General features: G+C 50.0%; 1 protein-coding gene across 1 annotated transcript in view; it reads left to right on the top strand.

Annotated features, from left to right (window-relative positions):
* The window catches only part of Bem46 (abhydrolase domain containing 13-like protein Bem46), a 51,309-nt gene that overhangs the window by 8,713 nt on the left and 19,782 nt on the right, over positions 1 to 22,814 (top strand). The window contains exons 3-5 of the mRNA XM_077684727.1: positions 1,337 to 1,437; positions 5,915 to 6,168; positions 21,437 to 21,541. Coding sequence (XP_077540853.1) covers positions 1,337 to 1,437; positions 5,915 to 6,168; positions 21,437 to 21,541 — 460 coding nt within the window. The remainder of the gene's footprint in view (positions 1 to 1,336; positions 1,438 to 5,914; positions 6,169 to 21,436; positions 21,542 to 22,814) is intronic.

Here is a 22,814-nt window from a genome sequence, read left to right as displayed (position 1 = left end):
TCATTGTTGAGAAAGTTGGATAGAGTGTGAACAGCCAGAAAAGCCTGATTGCTGTGTGAACAGTACTTCATGCCACTCATTGCAGGAAAAGTGGGGATATCATTTTTTTGACAGCTCTACAATGCTTCAAGAAAGAGCAAGTGAGTGGTTGGGATTGCAGCGAGGTACAGGCAGCTGATCTTTTGTAGGCGGGCATTTACTGTCGAAAGGACTTTCTCTCAAATTGTACAACTCAATTCGTACTCTCAATTGCATTCTTAGAATCGTCCTCCTCTCAGCATCATCTGTAAGGGCATTCGAGCTGCTGCGCGTAGCAATAGTGTGGTAAAAGGCTAATCAACCCGCTCCGGCTTGTCTTAAGGTGCTTCAAGCACCAGTTGCAGATGTGCTGAGCTCGAGGAAACGATCTTGGGCACTGTGTGCTTTGCAGATGATGGCTACTCTAGCAGGGGAGCACTCAACATGGTGGCCGTTGGTCCACCTTCGAGTCTGACGGCATCCTGTGCGCTGTCAAGCACAAGGGACCTCCCTGGGTGGTGTGAGAGTGGTGATAAAGTACAGTTTGTGCTATCTTCTGGTGCACAGCCGAAAGTTGAATATCCACTTGTTCAGTGGTTACCAAAGGAAGAACAACAATGGTCAAGGGGTCTCGTCAGCTCTATACTTGGAGCAGAAAAAAGAAAAACTGTGATTCGTTAACAGGCTGCTTTTCATTTCAGACTGCGTCTTCTCTATCACATTCTGTGCTCTGCACGCACCAGTCTCTCATCGTTCATGCGCAGTCTCTCAGGTGTGCAGCCACGGGCAAATGAGAAGTGAACACCGAAACATGAAGCAGCTCACGCAGGGTCAAAGAGTGTGGTTTGGGGAAACCACATTAGGACACGGCTGCGGCACTATATTTCAAAAGTCACATTTGCAAGCTTTGTTACTAATGTCGAGCCCCGTGGGAAAGGGAGTTAGGCAATTTGTGTGGTCCAGTTTATATTTTTGCATTTGCGTTTCGTTTGTCCATGACTGTTCATCTAGGCAGAGTGGCTGCACCTTGTGTGCCCACTGTGCAAGGGCCTGTCTTTTTCCCTGGTCCTATTCATGGGTGTGCAGGAATGAGGTGAAATGTTTTCATGGAGTTGAACGTGTTGTCGTGATGTTTTGCACACCTCCTGATTTAATTGATTGATTGATTGATTGATTGTAGGGCTTAGCGTGCCAATGCAATGCGGAGGGCTCCGGATTAGTTTTGACCACCTGGGGATCTTTAACGTGCGCCGAAATGTCGTACACGCGGGCGTTCTTGCCCTTTGCCTCCACCAGCAGCGCCTCTTCGCCCTTGCAGGCTCCCGAACGTGGGGGGCCTGTTCCACCGCTGCGGATGCAACATTCTGCTGCTCGAGTACCGGGGCTATGGCCGCAGTGAGGGGACGCCCAGCGAGGACGGTGGGTGCTCTGCTCTTCTCACTCCACGGCGTCTGCATGCAGCCTCTGCCTTGTTCCTTTGGCCTACTGGGGTCAGCACGCTACTTGGCTGTTTCAAAGCAACTTTTGGTGCGACAGCGTTCGGAGTGGGGGTTTTTTTATAAAGCCACAGATCGGCCATCACGTGCGAGGCAAGGAGCACTGACAAATGCAAGTATGTACTATATACAGGCTCATCTGACTGCTTTCTACGAATACGAATAGGTACCTGTGTAGAAGCATTCATAAATATTATGGAGCAAACATCGGGGCCACGCAGCAAGATATAAAGAGGAGCACCGACTGTGGCCCAGAAAAAATCATTTGCTCGGGCCGATAATGTCCCCGCGCCGCCGGCCGCCCAGCTTTCCCTTTGCTGTCTTCCTCCTTCGTTCGCCCTCTCGTCGCTGTGCCTCTGTACATGGCTCTTCCCTTCTTCGCTCTCCCCAGAGGCGTTGTTTCTTTCGCAGCAACGTCTGTCGTATGCCTGTCCTACTATGCAGGAGGAATGACTGCCCGCGCGAAATTTAAACACCCGTGTGCAGCCGCAATAGACGGCGCAGGTAATCACACGCCACTGCATGCATGGCGATCGCTTATTCCCTATCAGGGAGCGTTTATTCTGACATTATGAAGACCCGCTAAAAATATTGTACTAACCCAGCAGATGTAAGACGCAACTGAACGACCACGACTTCAGAAGCACCAAAGAATGAGCAAGAGTAATATGCAACGCTACAACATACAGCTTAGCGTTATTCTGCTTACGACAAATCGATGCAGCGCAAAAATTACCCTCTGTTGTTGGCCCGCTCTCCGGCCGCCTGCTTAATTATTTATGCTGCTTCTGCGCATGAACAACGCTTACAAGGGTCGCCGGAGTCTCCATAGTCACACAGCAATGATACACACATTTCTGTGCCAGTGACTGACTTTGACGGCTGCCCTGTTGTATTAAGTATACAAAAACACTGTCAGCTTGATTAGGCACCCAAGAATATCAAACGCAGTCTTCATTGTAACTCGTGCCGCAACTTACCGCCCGATGTCCACTGTCGCTCCACGGTCGTGTTATCTCGTCGATAATGCCGCAGACTCCAAATAAAAGGCTGCGATTTGTATGGCTGCATTTTTGGGCCTACAAGGGTTCCCGGCATTTTTTTTTTTCTTCAAGCGGCTGACCAGCAAAACAGCCGGCTCGTTAAACCTTTTCTTTCGGTGAGTCATCACCACAGAGATATAGGGTCCGGACGAATTCAAATATCGAGAAATGAAGGCTTGTGAAAAGACCGCTCTGTCAGGGCCTTGATCTTGAGGAGATTGTGATGTTATCGCGTTTGTGTTCCTTTCTGATGAGCGTGTAGTGCCGGTCCGTGTTCTAGGCACACTCTGTTTTGGATGCAAGTTGGAGGACTGCGAGAAAGCTGAGGGAACTTTTATAATTGCTATTGATCAGAACCAGTTGCTCCTTTCGCCTTTTGTAAAACCTGTTAAAACACAGCCGAATTGGTGTTCATAAATTTACAAAACGGAGTCGCATTTTCGGAAAGCACTGCGCAAAAGGTAGTGTTTGTATAGCAGCCATATGTCTATATGTGGTCTCTACATTTTGTTTTCCCGCCATGCAAACCAATCCTTAACGTATCTTTGCCGTACGACCACTCAGTTCCTTCGGGTCTGGGTTACCCAGAAGGTGCTGTCGAACAAGTTAATCAACTGTGCGAAGGAGGAGCGCAATGAACGTGAAGTGGCGCCAAAGCAGGCCCAAAGCACTCCGTGCCCAAAACTACTGTCGCCGAAGCAGACGACAAAAGCCGACAGAAAGCATTCCGCCAACGCGCCCACCGACGCACGGGGAACGCCGGCCGCTTAGCCGGCCGCCCATTCGCTGCGCCATCTACATTGTGCTCCGCGAGTGAAGAACATTAAGGGCCCACAGGAGAGAGCGAAGTCGGCGCTCCTGTTCATCTTGCTCTGTGATCGGGGCGCATTCCGAGTGCTGGCACCAAGGTGTTCCTTTGCAGACAGCGTCAGCCGCACTTGTGCCAGAGGGTCCCTACGTTTTACCCGCTCCCAAGGAAGGTGGTGTCACCATGTTGCCCAATGATGTATTTATGGCAGAAAAATTTTTCAGAGGCTTCGTTCAATCATAACGATGATGTCTCTTTGCAAAAAGTATATGCCAAGGCCGGCAATGAACCCATCTGACCTACAGCAGAAATAGCTGTGGCAAATCCAGTTTGGATATCTTTTTCACAGCCACAGTCTATAAACGGGACGTCCCCCTGCCAGTAATGGTGTCATAGACAGGGACTTACAGAAGTGAACGGCTAACTTCTTGCATGGAACGCTGAACATGTTAATTAAGCAGTGACAATGTACTTGATTGAGAACACTGAGGGGGTGATTATTGTTTTAAAGTACAGTGAAAAAAAAAGCCTAAATCTCTTCTCAGTCAGTAATTATGGTCTGTTTTTTGTTTGTTGCCTTATAACGGAATTCCACGTTGTGTTGAGGATGCCATTGACAGTGGCGCTGTCGCCTCTGATGTCGGTGTGGCTGGTTTTCTGGAGTTGCCCAACTTCGTTGGCACTGACGTTGAATGCTACAGTAGTGCTGACCAGCAGGAGTTAGGTATTTGTACAGGCTTGTCTGTTCCCTTGTTTGTTAGTGACTTGTACCCTGAGCACTGCACCAGCTCTAGGAGAAGATGATGAAAGAATGTGTACTGTTTATTGCGCTTGTGCTTTTGCTTGCTGTTTTGTTTTAATATGTACTTCTGTGATACGAGTGTGTGTTCTTCCCAGTAAGTCAGTAGTTGGAAGCCACAGCCATGCTTGCGTGTGTCCTTGTGTTTTGTAATTGGTTGCAGTGTTCAGTGCTCACTTGTAGTGGCAATTTGTGCTGGCCTGTTTGTTTAAAATGTCTGAAGAAGTGTTTGGCGAGGCCATTCTGACGCTCCCCATTGCACAGGGGAGTGGGCAGCGGGCAGCGTCACTAAATAAAGGCTTTTAAAGTATCGGCACTCTTTTTTCTCATTGTTATGTGCCGCCAGGATTTTCTTTGGTCGGCTGGCACCGTGTGATGTTTGTTTACATATGGGCGCAGCCATTTTGTTTCTGGGCGCCTCTCTCTCTGCTGCGCGGACGCTAGAGCAGCCGGTCGCACTCTGCCCGTCACAATCGGCGGCGGTTTCGTTGGGCGAGATGGCAACACTGCAAGCCAGAAACAAAATGGCCCCCAGACGCTTCCAGGTGCACGAAGTGGCACTACTCTTAACTGTAGCTTATTTAGTGACGCTAGGAGTGGGAAAGGAAGTGAGGGGTGCCAAAGGAGAAGGAGGTGCTATGTGCAAGGGAAGCATGGACACTGCACTTCACCCGAGCACCTGTGGTCAAAGTTAGGGCAGGACAGGCGAAGGAGAGACGGGTGGGAAGTCCCACTCCCATACGTCTCTCCTGAGCTCTGTGTGTTCTGCACCCGTTTTTATTGGGACTACTGTGAACCTCAGAGAAAAGCAGCGCAGACAGTGGGGCAAAGCGAGGGAGGCTGATCGACCAGATTTAGGGGAACTCCCCAAGGTGGAGTAAATCTGGTCCCCTAAGTCTGGCCGATTAACATCTGTCCTTCACTTCGGGTTGTTGATCAGTTTGCTCTCGCACTACAAACTGCTAGCCTCCTGGTTAGCTCAGTTGGTAGAGCGACGGCTCCGGTTAAGTGGTGGTCTCGGTTTCGAATCCTGGACCAGGACGAATTTTTCTTCAACTGCGAAGTTTCTTAGAAACACAGCTGTGTGGCTGCGTTTAGGTGGATGTGAAACTTTCCTTCAAATAATCAAGGGAGACGCACAGCACAGCACCCGTGTTGTGTGTTTCCCTTGCTTTGTCCTATCGTGTGTGTTTCTCCTTTTTCTTTGAGTTAGAACCTACCAACAAGCCCTTTAGCAAACCCTTCTACTGTGCACCAACTTTCCCAGCAGCAAGGTTAGTTGAGGGGGCCGTGAAGACTAAATGCAACCTTGTCCCGTTTCCAAGCAACTCCCCTGTGGCAGTTCACTCAGCTCCGTCCCTAGCCTTGAAAGGTGCTTTATTAATGGAAGAGGTACGCAAGAGATATTGAAAAGCATCACGCTGAAATTGAAGTTTGCCGCTGCACTTATGCAGTATGGGCCAGCATTAATTACATTTTCACAAATGTGCCAACTGCACGTGAGGTTTAAGGTACGTGAGGTGCCAACTGATGCAATCAAACGAAACTCGAGGCAGCCTCGCAGTGACGTTCCTTGGCAAGGTGGCTGCCAATGGCGAGGGCACAAGCAGGATTCTGTGATGTCAAAGAGACGTGCACTGGCAAGCGGTTGGCGAGTGGCCGCTGCTTTAGGCTGCTTGGCTGAAGTGGGCAATCGGATTGTTACTGGGGCGGAGCAGTGGGCCACATCTGTCTCCCCTCGTGTGTGCAGGCCTGTACCTGGACGCCCAGTGTGGGCTGGAGTACCTGCTGTCGCACCCGGGGCTGGACCAGACGCGGCTGTTTGTGTTTGGCCGCTCGCTGGGCGGCGCAGTGGCCCTGGACCTGGCCTCGCGGGCGGACCACGCGCGCCACCTGCTCGGGGTGATCGTGGAGAACACCTTCTGCTCCATCCCTGAGATGGCGCGCGTGCTCTTCGGCTGGCGCCTGCTCCGCCTCCTCCCGGACTTCTGCTTCAAGAACCAGGTGGGCACGGGTGGACCACAGCGCTCGCTCCAGACGGCGGAGCACTCGCGCATTCTCGCAGCCTCGCTCCCATTGCATTCTCCGTCGGGCGTACTGTCGAAAAAACAAAAGTGAAGTTGGCTGTTTTGTACAGGTGTGCGAATGCTGAATAGTAACCTTCGAATCGAGTATTGAATTGAAATTGGAAAAAAAAGCCTAATATCGAATCGAATATCAAATGTCAATTTCTTTTTACAGGCCTCGATTTTTCATAGGCTTTTGTGCAAAACCAGAAGCTAATTCGCATGTTCGGGAGACAAGAAGTTCTTTCTCTTTCTCAACCCGGAGAATGCACTTTTCAACTCGCATCAGCAGTACTCCAGGAATCTGGAGCGGGCACAGTGCACTCAGTTACTAACCCTCTATAAAAATCAGTTGCGGCCAGCAGAATTAGCTAGGCTCTTCTAAGTGACAAGGCAGGTTTACCCGTAACCATTCGTCAAGCAAATCGGATCGCTGCCTGACGTTCCCCCAAGGCAGCTTCCGCGTGTCTCAGCTTCCACATTTGTTGTAATTATAGTCTGGTCCTTAAAACAGCTGATATGAAACAATCTGATGGACAGCTGTAAAAGTCGAAAGTTGTACCAGTTGGACTGTGCACGGCCACCAGCAGACAGCACACACTCAATGGGAGCCTCAATAAGCGCTCGTGTTGTGTCCTACCCTTTGTCCTGTCTAGTTTGCGCTGCTCCCTCAGAATGAATGTATACCAACTGGCCCAGTTCTCGACCTTGTTCCAACCTCCTACTTTAGGTCTTGCCTTTTTCACTGAACGGAACACGAACGATGCATGCGTGGGAATAATAAATGCCAAGCTTCACTGAACCTCAGTTTTTTATTACATAAAAACCTGTGAAGAGGGCAGACTCGACTCCGAGTGCGCCACTTTGCAGAAAAGCGGCGGCCGCTTTTCTGATGGAGGCGAAAAGCAAAAACGCCCGTGTGTACGAGATTTCGGCGCACGTTAAAGATCCCCAGGTGGTCAAAATTAATCCGGAGCCCTCCACTACGGCGCACCTCATCGCCTGCGTTGCGTCGGCGCGTTAAACCCTGCAATAATTTTTCGAAAGCGCCGTTGTTCAATCTCATCAGTTGCGTTTATTGGCAGCAGCCTTGTTCTTGACGGTGGAACAAACCGTCTGCTTAGATAGGCCTGTACTTTTGGCGGTGTCAGCCTGTTTTTCGTCATGTTCAACAGCATTGATCATACTTCGTTTATCCTACAGTGAAATCAGCTACCCTGCCGCTAACGCTGCTGGTTGAACCAAAAAAAAAAATAAAGGCCTGTGGCACTGGCTTGGCTTGGCTGCACCAACAACCCGGCTGTTGACAATGTTGGCAGACAACAGTTTCCTTGCCAAAATAAACAAAGAAAAAGCATATTGGGTGCCGGCACTGCGGAAGTCCGCTACAGTAAAATCTCGATGATACGAATCTCGGGGGACCGCGAAAAAGAGTCGTATCATCCGAAATTCGTATGAACCGACACAGACAAAAAAATTGCCCAAGCTTACTACGGGAGTTGTTTTTGCACGTGATTCGTGGGCGTCGGCGTTGCGCGCACGATATTTTCATGCCCGCATAGGCGATTCTGCGCCCGCTGCCGCCTGTGCGTCGAGGGAGGAGCCTGACGACTTACGCCAGTGGGAAGGCATGCGCCTCGTGGCGGCAGTTTCGAAGCGCTCGAGACCTAAGCCTAAACATCTCCGCCTGAGATGTTTAGGCTTAGAATCAAGGCAGATATTTCATGGGCGCTTTCACTAGCGGCGCGAATGATGTTTTATAGCACAGTTTTCACCCACATTATTAGCTTATTTACCGCACAAGAAACTTCATGTGTGCTTTGAGCGGCATTTTAAAGGGCGGTTAGAAGCGGTCGCTCGAGCGCCCGCACCACTTCGCGACTAAGGCCGCGCCCCGCGCAGCGTATGGGTGGTTTCGCGGCGGCGTCAGCGCGCCTGTAGAGTGCGTGGCGCGTTTTCACGAGCAGAAAACAACAGCCCGGCCGATCCTGTGTAAACGTGACGAAGAGGAGAGAGGGAGCCTCTACTTCGTCATCGCTTGCTTGCTCTGCAGTCGGGTGCCTCGCTGGCTTGTTCGTATCATCCACCGGACTGCGAAGGTCCGTTCGTAAGAGCCGAAATTTTTTCCATTGCAAACAATGCAATTTCGCCGGGACTTATCAGAAATTCGTATCACCCAGAATCGTATCATCCAGATTCCACTGTATAAACATTCAGTCAAATAAATTGTTAGGGTTTATTCACACACACTATACAACCGCTCACTTCCTCGACCACTCCACGACTCCCGCCGAGTCCCGAGTTCCCCCGCGCGCGCACACACCGCACCGCGCCCAGAGGGCGCCACCTACTCCACCATCCCTTATGGATGGATGTCCTCACACAATTTTCGACTAAAATTTAGTCTGTTGTAGCCAATAGTCCGCTATAGCTATGAGCGGATGGACTCCACTTCAAATGCATGGGGACCAAACAAACCAAGAGAAATGGTCTGTTGTAGCCGGAGATCCGTTGTTGCCGGATCCACTGCAACGAGTGTAGACTGTATTTGAAAAAAAAAAAAAAAAACTTGCACTGAAATTGCTGTATGGCAATCATAGGCAACAACTATACAGCGCCTCGTAACTCAGAAACGAGCCCTTTGCAGGCATGGACAATAGGACGTGAAAACATGGCACAACCACAAGAATGGACCGCAATGAGGCACTTCTTCGGAGGCACATGGGCAGCGTGAATGCATAGCAGAAGGAAAGCTCGCATCACAGTCGCTGTGGACAAGCCTGCGCTATCCACTGTGGTCTAGAAAACAAGGAAAGACGCAGTAACCATGCACCAACTGCATTGAAAACAGCCAGAACCGCTTTCAATTGTAAACAATTGGAAGTGCTGTCAGAACGCCAGCGGTCTTTACCGGAAGCTGCCCTAACATGTAAACATCTGGTTGCAGAATTCAAAATGGCGGCCAGAGTCTGCTCGAAAACAAGATCTTACCGACGCTATCGCAGATTGCTCCGTGCAGCAGGATAAAATTTGCGACCTCTGCAAGGCGCGCTCGTCAAAAGCGTGATTTGGATGAAACTTGCCGAGCAGACGGTGTAGTAGCAGTGCATTAGTGTGTGCCACCGCCTCTCGCTTTCCCGAAGCCAGGGAACGCTCGGAAACTCCAATTGACTATTTGAAAAATTGAGTAGCAGATGTTCGATTAGCTAATCGAATTATTTGCGGAGGTACTGCTCACCCCGACTATTTTGCCTTAAACCTACCTTCATCACGAGTACACCACCTGCTGTACCAAGGCCGAATGACAGCGTGCAGTGTCGCAGGGGATAATCTGATAACGGAGCAGCTGTGAGCAAGGAGTCAGATGAGTGGGTGCACTTTGCCCTGCAGCAACATAGCTTCCTGGCTGCATGTTTGGCATAGTGCAACACTCTTTGCATGCAAAAGTGAGTTTATTGCTATGCACGGGCCGGTTATGTCATTGAAGCACTATGCAAGCTTGTTAAATATTTGAAAGGACACTTAATTAGGGGTGGGGACAAGTTGGCCTGTATCGGTAGATTACGGTGCCGAAAATCTAAATACACCACTCTGGCAGCTACCGGTTGTTTAAGATGGCAGAAAACGCCAGAAATGTGAAAACGGGCGAGGGCGCCTCATACGTTTTTGGGTATTACGGTCTGTGATGTCACAAGAGTTGCGAACAGTGAGGGCTCATTGGAGAAGCATCTATATGTGCTTTCCTCAGATAAACTGTTCCGAAGTGGTTGGGAATAAAACCGTAAATCAAAACAAAACTTTCCGTGGGCTTATCTACAGTGGAATCTCGGTGATACGAATCCGGTTGATACGAATTTCGTTGTGATATGAATTTTCAAAATTCCCCAGCCAAAATGCATTGTATGCAATGTAAAAAAATTCGGATGATCCATATGCATTTATCACTCCGGTGCGGGTAATACGAACAGGCGAGCCGCGAGCAGACGAGTGCGGCGTGGACGGGAGGCGGGAGTGTTGGTGCGGCCTTGGTTGCGTGCGTGCGCAAAAGCATTAGTCCTTCCCCGCAAACGATAATCCTCCTCGTGGGGAGGATTAGCAATAGCACCAGGAGGGGTGCTGCTCCGAACGAACCAAACATCTCACCCTCTCAGTTCCTGTTCTTCCTTCCTCCCTTCTTTTATCTCCCGTTACAATCTCACCTCTCTGTACCTTTCGTTCCCGCTGGCCGCTGGCTGCAGCTCGGGTGCCTATAGCTTCCTTTTCTGTATTGTACTTTTTGAATAAACCGCGGCAATCAAGTGTTCCCTCTCATTCCTGGCAGTGAGTACCCTCGCCATTTTGCCTTCTCCGCAGTCCTTGCTTCCCTCTATGCCCTGTGCTCTAGCTGCGCTGTTGTAGCCTTGCCATGTTGCCGGCACCACTTTCGCGTTGATAGTGTTGAAGCGTGAACTGCAGGGAGTGCTTTCTGCTCACGAAAACGTGCCGCGCTCGCCAGAGGCGCGCAGCCGCAGTGGCAAATACTACCTGCATGCTGCGCGCGGTGCGGCAGGCGGCAGCAACATGGCGGCGTCGCTAGCCGCGAAGTGGTGTGGGTAGCTCGACCGACCGCATCTGACCGCTCATTAGGATGCCACTGAAGGAACAAATGAAGGTGCTTGTACAGTAATGGAGCTGATGATGTGGACAAAAACGAGCATTGCAAACGCGGCTAGGGAAAGTGCCAATCCAGTGTCCGCCACCGTGGCAAGCCTAAACATCTCCGGCGGGGCCAGCGGGCTGTCCGGAGCGCTTTCAAACTGCCGCCATGAAGAGCGTGCCTCCTCATTGGCGCAAGTCGACAGGCTCCTCCCATTGCCACGCGCGTTGGGTGTCATTTTCTGAGTGAGGTAGAATCTGACGCGGCGGCGAAATTGCAGATGCCGACACGCACCAATCGCTCCAAAAAAGCTTGCGTTCGTGTGCGCGCGTCGCGTCGGTGATGGGTGCGCGTCCTTTTGGCGCCCATGTTGATATTGAGCTCGGCACCCCGGCGCCAACCTCTGCCTCGGTTGCCGCGAACGGCAGTGGGAGGAGCCTCACGACTTGCGCAAATGGTGAGACGTGTGCCTCATGCCGGCAATTTCGAAGTGCTCGCAGCAGCTGGCTGGGCCACCTCCGCTGCAGATATTTGGCATGGAAGACATTTCATAGTGCAGTTTTCTCCCATACTGTCAGCTGCTTTCCCGCATGAGCAATTTAATTTACACATTGAGCTGCGTTTTAACGAAAGGTTAGAAGCAGTCGCTGAAGCTACTTGCACCTCTTCACGGCAAGAGCCGATGCCATGTTGCCACCGTCTGTTGCATGCGCGGCACGTTTCCATTTTTTCTCATTTTCTGATTCAGATTTTCGGGTGATATGAGTATTTTTGCTGCCCCTTGAGATTCACTTCCACTGTAATTTAAAAAACACAGACTGCAGCATCTACGCATTGCGAGAGCATCTACGCATTACGCATCTTCACGCTTCAGAGTCGGCTATCGCGCTCTCAGTGCCGTTTGAGAAAAGTGCTTCAAAGCTTCTGCCATGAGGCGCGGGCCTCCCCACTGCCGTGTGCGTCACGCGTCATTTTCTGACTGAGGTCGAAGCTGCCGCAGGCGCAGAATCCTCGATGCGGGCGTGAAAAAATCGCGCATGCAAAGGCGGCGTGCACGAATCGTGTGCAAAAACGTATCATGTGGTTCATGCCTTGACTGTTGCAGCGTGTAGTGAGCACCGCAGCTTGGGCACCGCAAGTGAGGTGACGAGTGCGAACTTTTATGCGCTCCAGAAAGGACTGCTCGGTGACATTTAGGTTTAAAAAAAGCAAAAAACGCCATGAATTTCTTCCCGAGAAAGTAAGAAAAATACCTAAACGAAAACTTTTTTGGTCAATATTTCGGTCTGTGTTGGTTCATACGAATTTCGGATGATACGAATATTTTTTGCAGTCCCGCGAGATTCATATCATTGAGATTCTACTGTACTGCTTTCTGCCGAACTGCTGTGGTGGCTATCCAAAAGTTCTGAGGAAGGACGTAGCCGGGGGTGGGCTTAGGGGTTTAAAGGGACACTGAAGTGAATTTGTCAAGCTCCCGTTTTTGCTTGCACTGCGTAGACTGGCTCAAATTAGCACACTTTTCATCGTTTATCCGGTTGACAAATCGGTAATTATTTTACAAAGCGCGAAAGAAGAAAAACTACCATGCGCGGTTTGCGGCGGCCGCATCAACTAAGGCTGTGACGTTGAGAGGAGGGGCGCCGTGATTGGACGATGCCGAAGGTTAGCAATCACACAAGTTTCGGTTTCGGTTTCGGTTCTGTAAAACATAACCAATGGCTTTGTTGGATGGGCATTCTCAATATCTCAGTAATCATCGTACCGCGCTTCTGCCATGTTGTCGGCTGTAAAATGCACAAGATAAGCCTCCCAGGACGGCTTGTAGTCGTAGCATTCACTAGCCGAGACCTACGCAGTGCATGAACGCCCTCCGCGTACCCGCAGACGCCCAAATGTCATGCGCTTTTCCCCCATATTTGGAGCTTGCCTCCCTCATGCCTGTATCGTAAAAAGCGTGTTCGCACCAGGCCAAGGGTCTGTTCATTCTGGCCTGTGCCCACTGCCTGCAAGCAGTCGGTGCTTATGGCAACAGCATGCCAACGAGAACTCGCTAGCGCGCCAGTGCCAGCCTGCGCGCGTTTTGTGAACTAGTTCGTGTAGCCATGAACGTTGCGGCCCCAAAAAAGGTGAACTCAATATAGAAAACATCGGCGGAAAACAAAAAAGTAAACTTACAAAAAAAAAAAAAAGCACGTACCCGCGGGGATTCGAACTCGTGACTCGCAAAACATTTGCAATGAATTCATAGCGCCTCAGACTATTAGGCTACGGATTGGGACGGGAAGGCCTCGCTAATATAGGGTATATATTGTACAACCGGTTTACACTTTTATTTAGTTTTGGCATTTCAAGCCGCTTAGGTGACTATTTGTTGTACTGCGATCGTGCAGTAAGCGTCGCCCGAGTTTCCACAGTAGCTCACGTCTAGCAATTGCATTTCGTAGACGGAAAAGCGTTCGCAGATGCGTAGTCGTGCTGCTGACCGCTGTGCTTGTTCGCCCAGCGCAAAAAAGTGCTTCCCGCGCCCTAGTTTTACGCTGTACGGTAAAAATATCAGTTGATATTATTTGCTTAGTACCTATATTGACTTCGATGACTCTTCTCCCGCCTTCAAGAGGCCTTATATTTTCCTACTGGCATACCAGTCAGCGAAGCGTCGCATGTGCAGCGCTTGTGTGAAGCGACCTTGACTTGGAGCTAGATACAGTGTACAAACAAACCAAGTAAAGAAAGGCACATTCTTCCATTCACAAACGTGTCCTGGCTTCGTTTCAACTAAGCGAACGAATTGCGACCAAGCAATTTTTTTTAACCTCCTTGATTACGACGACCCGCCGGCGGCCGGCGGACGAAACACTGGGCCGACTGACTCTGTCGGCCGGGGAGCCGTGCAGTAGCGCAGCCGTGGCGCAGCCAATTGCCAGCTCATCCCCTCCTGACGCCACACGAAAACGCCACAGAAAATGGGCGAGCGTAAAGAGAGGAGGACAGCGTTTTCGAATTAGTTTTTCTACTAAATAAAATCGCGTAAACGCGCCTAGAGTGGTCGAAACATGGCCTGGGGACTCCGGACTACAATTTGCACTAGTAATCCCGCAATGTTTACATATCACTTCAGTGTCCCTTTAACACTTTGCAGTTCAGAACTTTTACCCAATTTCCGACCGTTTCGGTCCAGAGCTATTTTGCCAGTTTCTGGCACCACGAAGGACAACACTAACTGTGCAAAGAAAATTCACACGATATTTGTTTTTTCTTTTGCATTTGGCTTGAAACTCCTTTACCAATATTTCAGCAGCATGTGAAACTGCTTGAAAAACCCTGGCTGCAGGCCATGGTTTTTATTGCAGGTTTTGCAGAGAAACAGTTCCCCGCCTGCCTCCTTTCGTTTTTCCGTTGCTACAAACAGCGCAGTCCTTGCTGCTTTGGCCTCAGAGCTTGTAGCTGAAACGGCTCGTCCCACCTAGCCTTTCCTCACACTCCGTACGTGCAGATGGGCCCCGCTTTTTGGCTCGAGCCCTCAGGTCACCCACCAGCTGTTGGGTGAGGTTGCGGCAGTACTGCAGGCTTCCCTGCTCTTCCTCACCATGATTCTGCGGCTGTGTGCACACCCAAGTGAAACTATTGACATTGGAAACCTCTAGATGCCAGGAAAAAACGCTTTCGCTGCCATTTCATTGTCTTTCAACAAAATGCATAAGCTCACAGAGTAATGATCCGCACGGTGCTGTCTCCACTGCTGTCGTGGTCTTCGTTGCTCGCTTCTGTTGAATCACTATCTGCTGGAAGCACACAGTTCTCTTCCTCGCTGAAGTCATCGTTGAAATAAAATGCACCACAGTAGAACGCACGCGATAAGAAAGTGGCCGTGCTCCTCGGCAAACAGTACACGCGTGAAAATGCTCGGGAATCCGGAAAGCCCGGGCTGAACATTGTGCTGCACCCTAGAGCGAAAAGAAGAAAGCTTAAGCAGAGTTTTCTTATCCCGCAAGAGATGGGCGCATTGCAGTGAGAAAAACCGGGAAATTTAACCTTGAATTTCAACCCATGTCAGGCATGGCCCGACAAGGGACTGCTGTAGCTGTTTTGCGTTGTCAAGTGGGGCCTGGCAACGGACCACAAAGGGTTAAGCCTCCCCCCAAATTCTATCGCACTGTCATGCACAGCGACCAAGGCAGCCACCTGCGCTGGAAACCATCCTACGATTTCGTCGGGAAACCCAGGAATCCTGTTCGGAGAGTGGCCCGTTCCCCTTCTGGCATGCCTAACTCGTATGCAAGGGGGCAGACTGGTCTTGGAGCTATTTTTAGATGCCACGCATCTCTTGCTCCGAGGCATGTCCCTCCTGCGTCGGCGTCGGTGGCGTCTGCACGCCATTTGCGCATGCGCGCCTCTCCTCCGCTCTCCTCTCTGACAGCTGTGCGCAACACTCTCACTCTGTCTCATTATCATAAACAACAGCTGCGTGCGCACGCTTCGCTCCGCTCGCGTCTGCTCCGGTGCACAAGTGCACGCATGCGTGACTCTCCTCCACTGTCTCCTCTCCTTCAGGCGCTGTGAATATGAAGCGGGTAGCGTGCTGTGCCGGCTCAGTCAGTGCTCGCTCTCGTTCGACTCCGCGTGCCTTTGCTTGATGACTCTGTGCTTGACTTGATTCTTTCGATGAAGACGTGATGGAAGCGACGGTCCCTTCAGCGAGTGGGCTGACACAATCCAATACCAGCATCAGCGCAAACGCTCAAGGCAACGTTACGACCAATTGAACCCCCCGATGCGTCGCATCACATCAGGCTTCCCTCGCGGGAAGATGGGCGTAATCTTTCAATTTACCAACCAATTTTAATGAAACTGCACAGTATTATGGAGTTTTCTGTGCCGGTTTCAAATCTGCAATTAAATTTCTTACAAGTTGAATATTTTCTTGATAATGAATAATGGCCACAATTTTGGGTCACAGTTGCAAAATAAGCACTCCATACAGAATGGTGATTACGCCATGGCTAGGAAGACGAATTACTAAACAATAGAACGTTGAAATAACTTCCTTGATTTAGCTATTTTTGGTCATTTTACAACACACTGAGCTTACTCCTCCCGTGCTCTGCCAGAAATGGCTCAGAGGGAGTGTTGATTGAACGCGATAATAATTTCCTAAAGCCTCCATTTAAAAAATTTGTTTTTATCTTTGTATTGTCCACTAATTACGGTATCAAAAGCAAAATGAAGTGCAGTTGCATGTGCTCTGGGTGATGAGGTATCCAAGGGCGTAATGCTAGCTTAGCGTTGCGAATAAAGGGCCATTTCACCATTGAATTCTGCACGAACTGAGCTGTGGAGTGCACATAAAATGCTATTTACAGTAAGGTATGGTGCCTTATGATGAGGAAATTTTCAGACTGATAGAAAAATAGCCGTGGATACCGCAAGAGGCAACATGACAGATTTAGTTGGGCGCGCACTCCGGACGAGCGTACGCCCCGGCAAGGCGGATCGCGACTGCGCATGCGTAGTACACTAGTACATAAACGCCCCGATGATGCAGTGCTATGCACGCAACGGCTGGGAGCGTATGCTCCGGGGCGCTTGCGGGGCGCTGCGGACCTGCTGGAAGGCACCTCGCTTCCAAAATGGCTGCTGCCTCGTTCCCCGACTGAAAACGCGGACTGTCGCTTGTGTTTCTCATTAGGTGAGAACATTTCAGTTCCAACAGGCATACAGGCCAGAAATGAACGACCAAGGACAACCCGGATGGCTCCCGAAGCGGGTGGCGGCGTTTGTGTGCGTGTCGCGGTGGTGAAATGCGCGCTATGTCGGTGCAGATCGGCGGCCTCCGTTTCGGGCATTCAAGAATTTTCGCCTGCGCCGTCGTCGCACCTTTGGGTACGGGCCGAGAACGTTGCGCTACCCGTGTGAAACGTGAAGGGTTTGTAGTTGGACTCCACAAATAAGCGGAAGTGAGCAATAGGAACGCATCATTTGCTACACCCGGGTGAAGTGTATCACTAAACCGCCGTGCCAGCCTACCCGCTGTTTCATTTTGCGCGTCGCATTAGTGCCGCATGCCATGCTCAGTTGTATGGGTCTCATGGTCCTGCCATATTTCAGACTTGAATAAAGTGGGTATCCCGAGCACTGCGTGTTGCTTCAAAAATTTGGCGTTGCGAGGTTGAGCAAAACAGTCGTGATGGGTGTATCATATTTTTCCGTAATACTGAATCAAGGTAAGAGGGTCTTTTTTTATCATACTTGCAAGATTTTTACAATCAAAGAGATAACGTAAACGCATTAAAAAAAAAAAAACGCCGTCCAGCTACAGCTTGCCTGGTTAGCCACCTAAAAAGGGTCGAATAAGGGTACTTTGCATTGGGTTCAACAGGCAGGGGTGAGACAGCTGCGCATATTGTGCCTTTCTGATACAATTCCATTTTCTTGCGCCAAGCTGCTCCAAAAGCACGAAAATGGCGAAAATTGCGCCAAACTGCTCCAGAAGAGCCTCAACGGCACGGATTTTGATGCTCATGTCAGTTTCTGCGGGGACAAAAGCCTCCCGCATCCCGGTCACCACTTTTATCGTCGGTCAATCCCAAACACAGAAATGGCACAAATAGAAAGACTGAAACGAAGCAAGCGATAGCTTCTAAAACTCGATTCGCTTTCCGTCCGGGTTCGCAGAAATGGCCTTCTCGATTAGGCATCGCTGTGGCAACAAACATGGCTGCCGCCTGATCTGGCTGCTACCAATGCGCTCAGTGCGTATCGCCAATATTTTCCCTGGTTTATTTTATGCTATCAGCTGAGTTGCAGTCTATTCATTCTATCTGTTATGGCTCTGAACAGTGACGTTAACGCAAGGATACGGTTTGAGATTGGTGCCAGATTACGGGAAGTTGGGCGGCTCGAAAAAAAGTTCATTGAAATTTGGGGCCTACGACTTCGGCGTGGTTTGTCCTTGAGTGCGAGACGCGGTGCGCGCGTCTATAATCGGGTTCGTGAAGTGAATTTTTTGGCTTGTTGTGCTGTTGTAAAATTTTGAGGTGTTGCTGTGCTTCGAAGCGCGATCGCGAGCCTCGGGGATGGAACGATCGACACGAAAGTTGCGGGCTGTGCTGCGGCGCCACGACCTGTTCAGGCAGCGCCCAATAGCTGCAGGACTACACGGTTGCCATAGAACGCGGCTATAACACTTGATGTATGCAAAGTGAAATTTAATGCCAAAATCTAGGTGGCTAAACATTAACGCTACTCAAATGACCATAGGGTGAACCTGCGCCTTGGGGACTGAAACGGGTAGGCTGGTTGGGCTATGCGACCGTTGGCTCGAAGCTGCTCAACTGTTGCCGTGACTACAGTCGTTCGTACAACACAGCCTGGGATTACAAAAATAATAATTTTAGCATTAAAACAGCAAAAAAAAAAAAAACGCCACAATTGCGGAGCCCTTAAATTTTATAAGAGTTTTAGCAGTCCGTCTGTTCCATCGTGTACGTAGTTACCGTGCTCACCGGGACTCGTCTGGTCACTTGGGCATTCGTAGCCGTAGGGGGATTAGTTGCCTGCGCCTCCTCGCCCTTCCGTGCGCGCAGGCGCAGACCAGTCCGGTCAACCCGGTAACAAAGTAACCAACAGAACAGACGGAATGTTAATGGCAGCTTTGTTGTCAGTGTTGCGTGCAGGCGCAACACAATATCACCATTTAGGAAAAAGGTAGTGCAGTTAGTACTTTCTGATACTCTTAAAAACTCTTTCAGGTAAGGCTGTTTGAGTGTTCTGTGTATTCAAAACTGATTGAAATGTGCACTTGACCCTGCAAATTGCTGAAATAATGATTTTTTAAGCTCACAAGACGATGTATTAAATGTCCCTAACTGCTCCAAATCAAGATTCTTCTGCTCCAAATTCGAAATTTTGCTGCTCCGAAAACTGCTCCCAAATCTGTTTGGGCTGTCTCACCCCTGAACAGGTGGCGCCGCAAGCATTAGCGCACGGTACGAAAAACGCTTTACTGAAACTATCCATGGGCGCGTCGTGACGAGCGTACACTCCGCTTTATGCCCAGCAATACGCTAACGCCCGGAACGCCTAACTAAATCTGTCTATTTACCAGAAAACGATTTTTAGACTGTTTTTCGGCCCCGAAGACCCATCTGCTGCCTTATACATGGGGGAGTTCTGCGAGCGCACATTCCCCTCTGCATCAGTGCTTGTCTCCAAAATGCATGGAGATGCAGAATGACGTGCATGCAATGCTGACGTCTGTGCTCGCCACATAGCGGCGTCAACACGCTATCAGGAAGCATGGGAATGCAGGCGGCAACATCCGGGTTTCCTTGTCATCTCGGGGTTGGGGTCATGCTGTTCTGCAGAAAACAATACATTCCCTTTCATTTGTGGCAGTCAGCTGTGTCGAGACAAAACTGCGAGCTATTCCTGTTTGAAAGCGTGCATTCCATTTGTGGCTAGCTTGGCTTTCATCAGGGAAATCGGGTATCTGTGATAACTTTTTATGAGGTAAATAAGAAAGCTCGTGCTGCGTTGCTTGTAGTGTTAGAGTGATTACAATTTAACTGTAGTATTACGGTTAAACAGACAGTTAAAACTTCGCTAAATCCTGGATATAATGAAGTTTTTCAGTTCCCCATTGTTACCCCCGTAGAAGCCCATGTGTTTGCCACTTCTATGTAACACAGGCATTGTGGCAGTCAAACTTGGTGTGATGAACTCGCTAAGGTGATCAGTCATTGCTTTTTGCACTTTTACTGAAAGATTGGCTGGAGAAATGCACTAATTTAATGAATACTGACGCTACTTTAAGAACACAGCAGCTACGAAATGGTCTAGAATCGCCTAAAACAAAATTCGTTATGGTGATGATGGTGAATGGAGTGGCAAGTGCCATCCCGTTGCGAAAGGAGCACCAATGTAGCTAATGTAGCTTGCGTAGTGTAACACCAGGTGGCAAGAGTAACTACACTTCCTCTACCGCAGACTACTTCGCATTTCTATGTGTGTGCGCGGTGTCGATTCAAGACTCACGTTTTGAGGCGCTAGACCTGCCTGTCTGCGTGCAGTCACACGTCTTCACTGCTATCTGTGGTGTCGGTTCGCCGGTGATGAGTTCTGCTGCCGTAATACGAAAAGTGTTCTCTTTTCAAGACAAATTCACATTTTCAAATGCCGTTGCCGCCTGGTGCAGTATCCCAGCTAGCACCCCGTCAGCAATTTTCAGTGCAAGAAAGAACGCAATGTTCCCGAAAAGGTGCCCCTGAACCATAAGCTTGGTTCTTGAAACGCGGTTTGAACCAAAAAGGGCGAGAAGGCAAAAGTGATACAGTCAAACCTTGATGTAACGAAACCCCCAATGTAACGAACCACAGAATTTTCTTTTATCTTCAAGTGTGTGCACACCATGTATTTTCCCTCTCTGTGTAACGAAGTCCCGTTTGCCCAAATTTCAATGTAACAAAGTTTGAAGGTGCAAAATTTTGGTCGTAGAAGTATATTTTGGGAGACTGCAGAGCCGAAAAGGGGTCTAGATAAAACGGGAACGGCGACAAGGGCCGCCCAATGCCGCGGATGCAGCGAGCCATGGAGTGCGTAAGCGAGCCCTTTGAGTATGCACAAGCTCCTTGGCTACAAACTGCACATAAGGCGCCACCGCCATCACTCACCACTGCTTGGCCCTTCGTTTGAGCTTGCTCGTGCTTGTTGGGTTCCATCTTCCCAGCAGGTGTGCGACACAGCATTTGTGGGTCAGTCAGGGCACAGCCGGCTGCTGTCATGCACAGACGACGCCGACAAATCTCTCGCGCAACTGGACTTTCATGAGAGTCGGTTTGCGGCGGAAGAACCATGGCGTTGCAAACATCGTTGTCGTTAGATGAAGGGGCTTTGCTTTTTTTAGAACACGAGCCCTGCAAAAAAAAAAAAAAAACGTGATTGAGAATCTAAGTATGATTAGTTCAGGTGAATGATGGTTATTATCCTCTATGCCATAGCTCATATTTAGACTGTCCTAACTTCCCCGCCCTGCTTGTGCAACGTGGGAAGCGTGCACAAATCTGAGAAGCCCGCGAAAGGTGAGAGCGGCGAGAGGGACCCACTTGTGGCAAGAAGGCAGCGTCGGCAGACATCGTCTGCTCCGGGATTCCTTCTAGTGCTTCATTTCAAGCGTGGCATGGCTTGTAACTAGGGCAGCATTTATCAATAGCTGCTGCTAAAATGTGCAGCACTTCTGTTTAATTATTTTACGGAGAGAAATCTGCCAATTTTCGCAATATATTCGTTGTTATTCCCATTTTTGTGCATCATGTCCGTAGAAGAACATGTTAACTATGGCAACGCGCTTGACGCGTCATCTATTGTGCAGCTCCGTAAGCTGCATTTCCTCGTCGCCAGACAGGGCCATTAACGTGCCACCCGCCCAGTGGATTCCCCTCCTCAAATATACCTCTTTCTCCGTGGTCCAGGGTTTGAACCTGGGCCACCAGCCATCCCGGGCACTTTGTTTTGCAAACTCTCTGGGTAAGTGGCGATAACGGCAGTCTTCCTTCCCCCTGTGGCTTTGCAGTTCCGGTCCATCGACAAGGTGCCCCAGGTGACCGTGCCGGTGCTGTTTGTGTGTGGCCTGTCCGACGCCCTGATTCCTCCGTCGATGACGCAGCGGCTCTACCAGGTGGGGCTACGACCCCCGGCGTGCGTTCGCTGGTGGCTTAATTTCATTCACGTATTCATTTAATTCATTGTTGGCACACGTGAATCCTTAAAGCACCTCACCCGTGCCGTCCCAATGTTGAGGGGTTCTTCAGTGCACACTAGTTGCAAAACTGCACCTCAGAGTCCTGGCCGCGTGAGTGCCCGTGCTTCGGGGACGCTGAGGGGCAAGAGTGGGGGGGGGCACAGCACCTCGGGAAGCACAGGAACTGATTTTTGGTCGCTGCCTAACAACACAACCTAATGAAATGAAGCCTCTGTTTGACCCCAGGGCAGGGGGCCAACTGCAGACCGCTTTTTGGGTGGGCCTAAGGGGAGCTTTGCAGCTGGTGCGTATTGAGCAATTTCGAAGGGTGGCTACTCGCAAGTGGCCCCTGGCAGCTGCGAATTCATGAGGCTGTGACAGAGTGAAGACAGTTGGTGGTGACTGAAATGCCACTGTCCTGTAACCAACATGAGGGACTCATCGTGTTTTGTTTTGGGCTGCCTGCAAAGCTGGCACTGTCTGTCAGTTTCTTTCATTTCGTTTTTATTTCAGCACTCGTTAACAAAGAACATCCGCCAGTGCAACAGACGGGAGTGCTCAGAATAGCCTCACAGGAGTGGAGATGCCTCAGCACCCATTTATGAATGCCTGCCTGATCCAGGGCATTGTGTTTGCAGTTTGTCGAGCACACTTTTTCTCTGATAACTGTGCTGCGTTGACCCAGCGGCTGGTTATGTCCAGAGTTAGTGGGGTACACACGAATTCCCCATAGGCGCCATTTATCAAGAACCGGGGAGGCACGGGTAAACGTGACAGATGTTGCCTAGTTTGAAACGCAAGCTTTGTTTATTAAGTTGTGCCATATTAGGCAAGCGTTTGGCCAAGTCCAGTTTGTGCCGCCTAGGGGCCGTGCCAGTGCACTCGCTCTTCGTCTTCAAGGAAGCAGGGGTGCTTGCGCAGCCCGCACTCTGGAGGGGAACGCAGGTCTGTCTTAGAGCCACCAGTGTGCGAACTGCGAGTAGGGCAGAGACGCCATCGTTCAGCTGAGTTTGCGCTGGTCTTTTGCATCTGGGTGTGAGGGTTTTTTTTTTTTTTTTGAGTAGGGAACGCCATAGGTAATGCTGCCTCTCTGATGTGAGGTACTATAGGTACTGTAAACGATTGACTCCATTAGCTTCTTTTTCTGTGCAGCCATTGTTTCTGCTTAAGGCCATATGGGAAATAAGAGACGGATGGATTCCACCTTGAG

Source organism: Haemaphysalis longicornis, unplaced genomic scaffold (genome assembly GCF_048455015.1).
Source record: "Haemaphysalis longicornis isolate Haplotype H1 unplaced genomic scaffold, Haemaphysalis longicornis Haplotype H1 scaffold_9, whole genome shotgun sequence".
Classification (NCBI taxonomy): domain Eukaryota; kingdom Metazoa; phylum Arthropoda; class Arachnida; order Ixodida; family Ixodidae; genus Haemaphysalis; species Haemaphysalis longicornis.
This window is presented reverse-complemented; position numbering and strand designations above follow the sequence as displayed.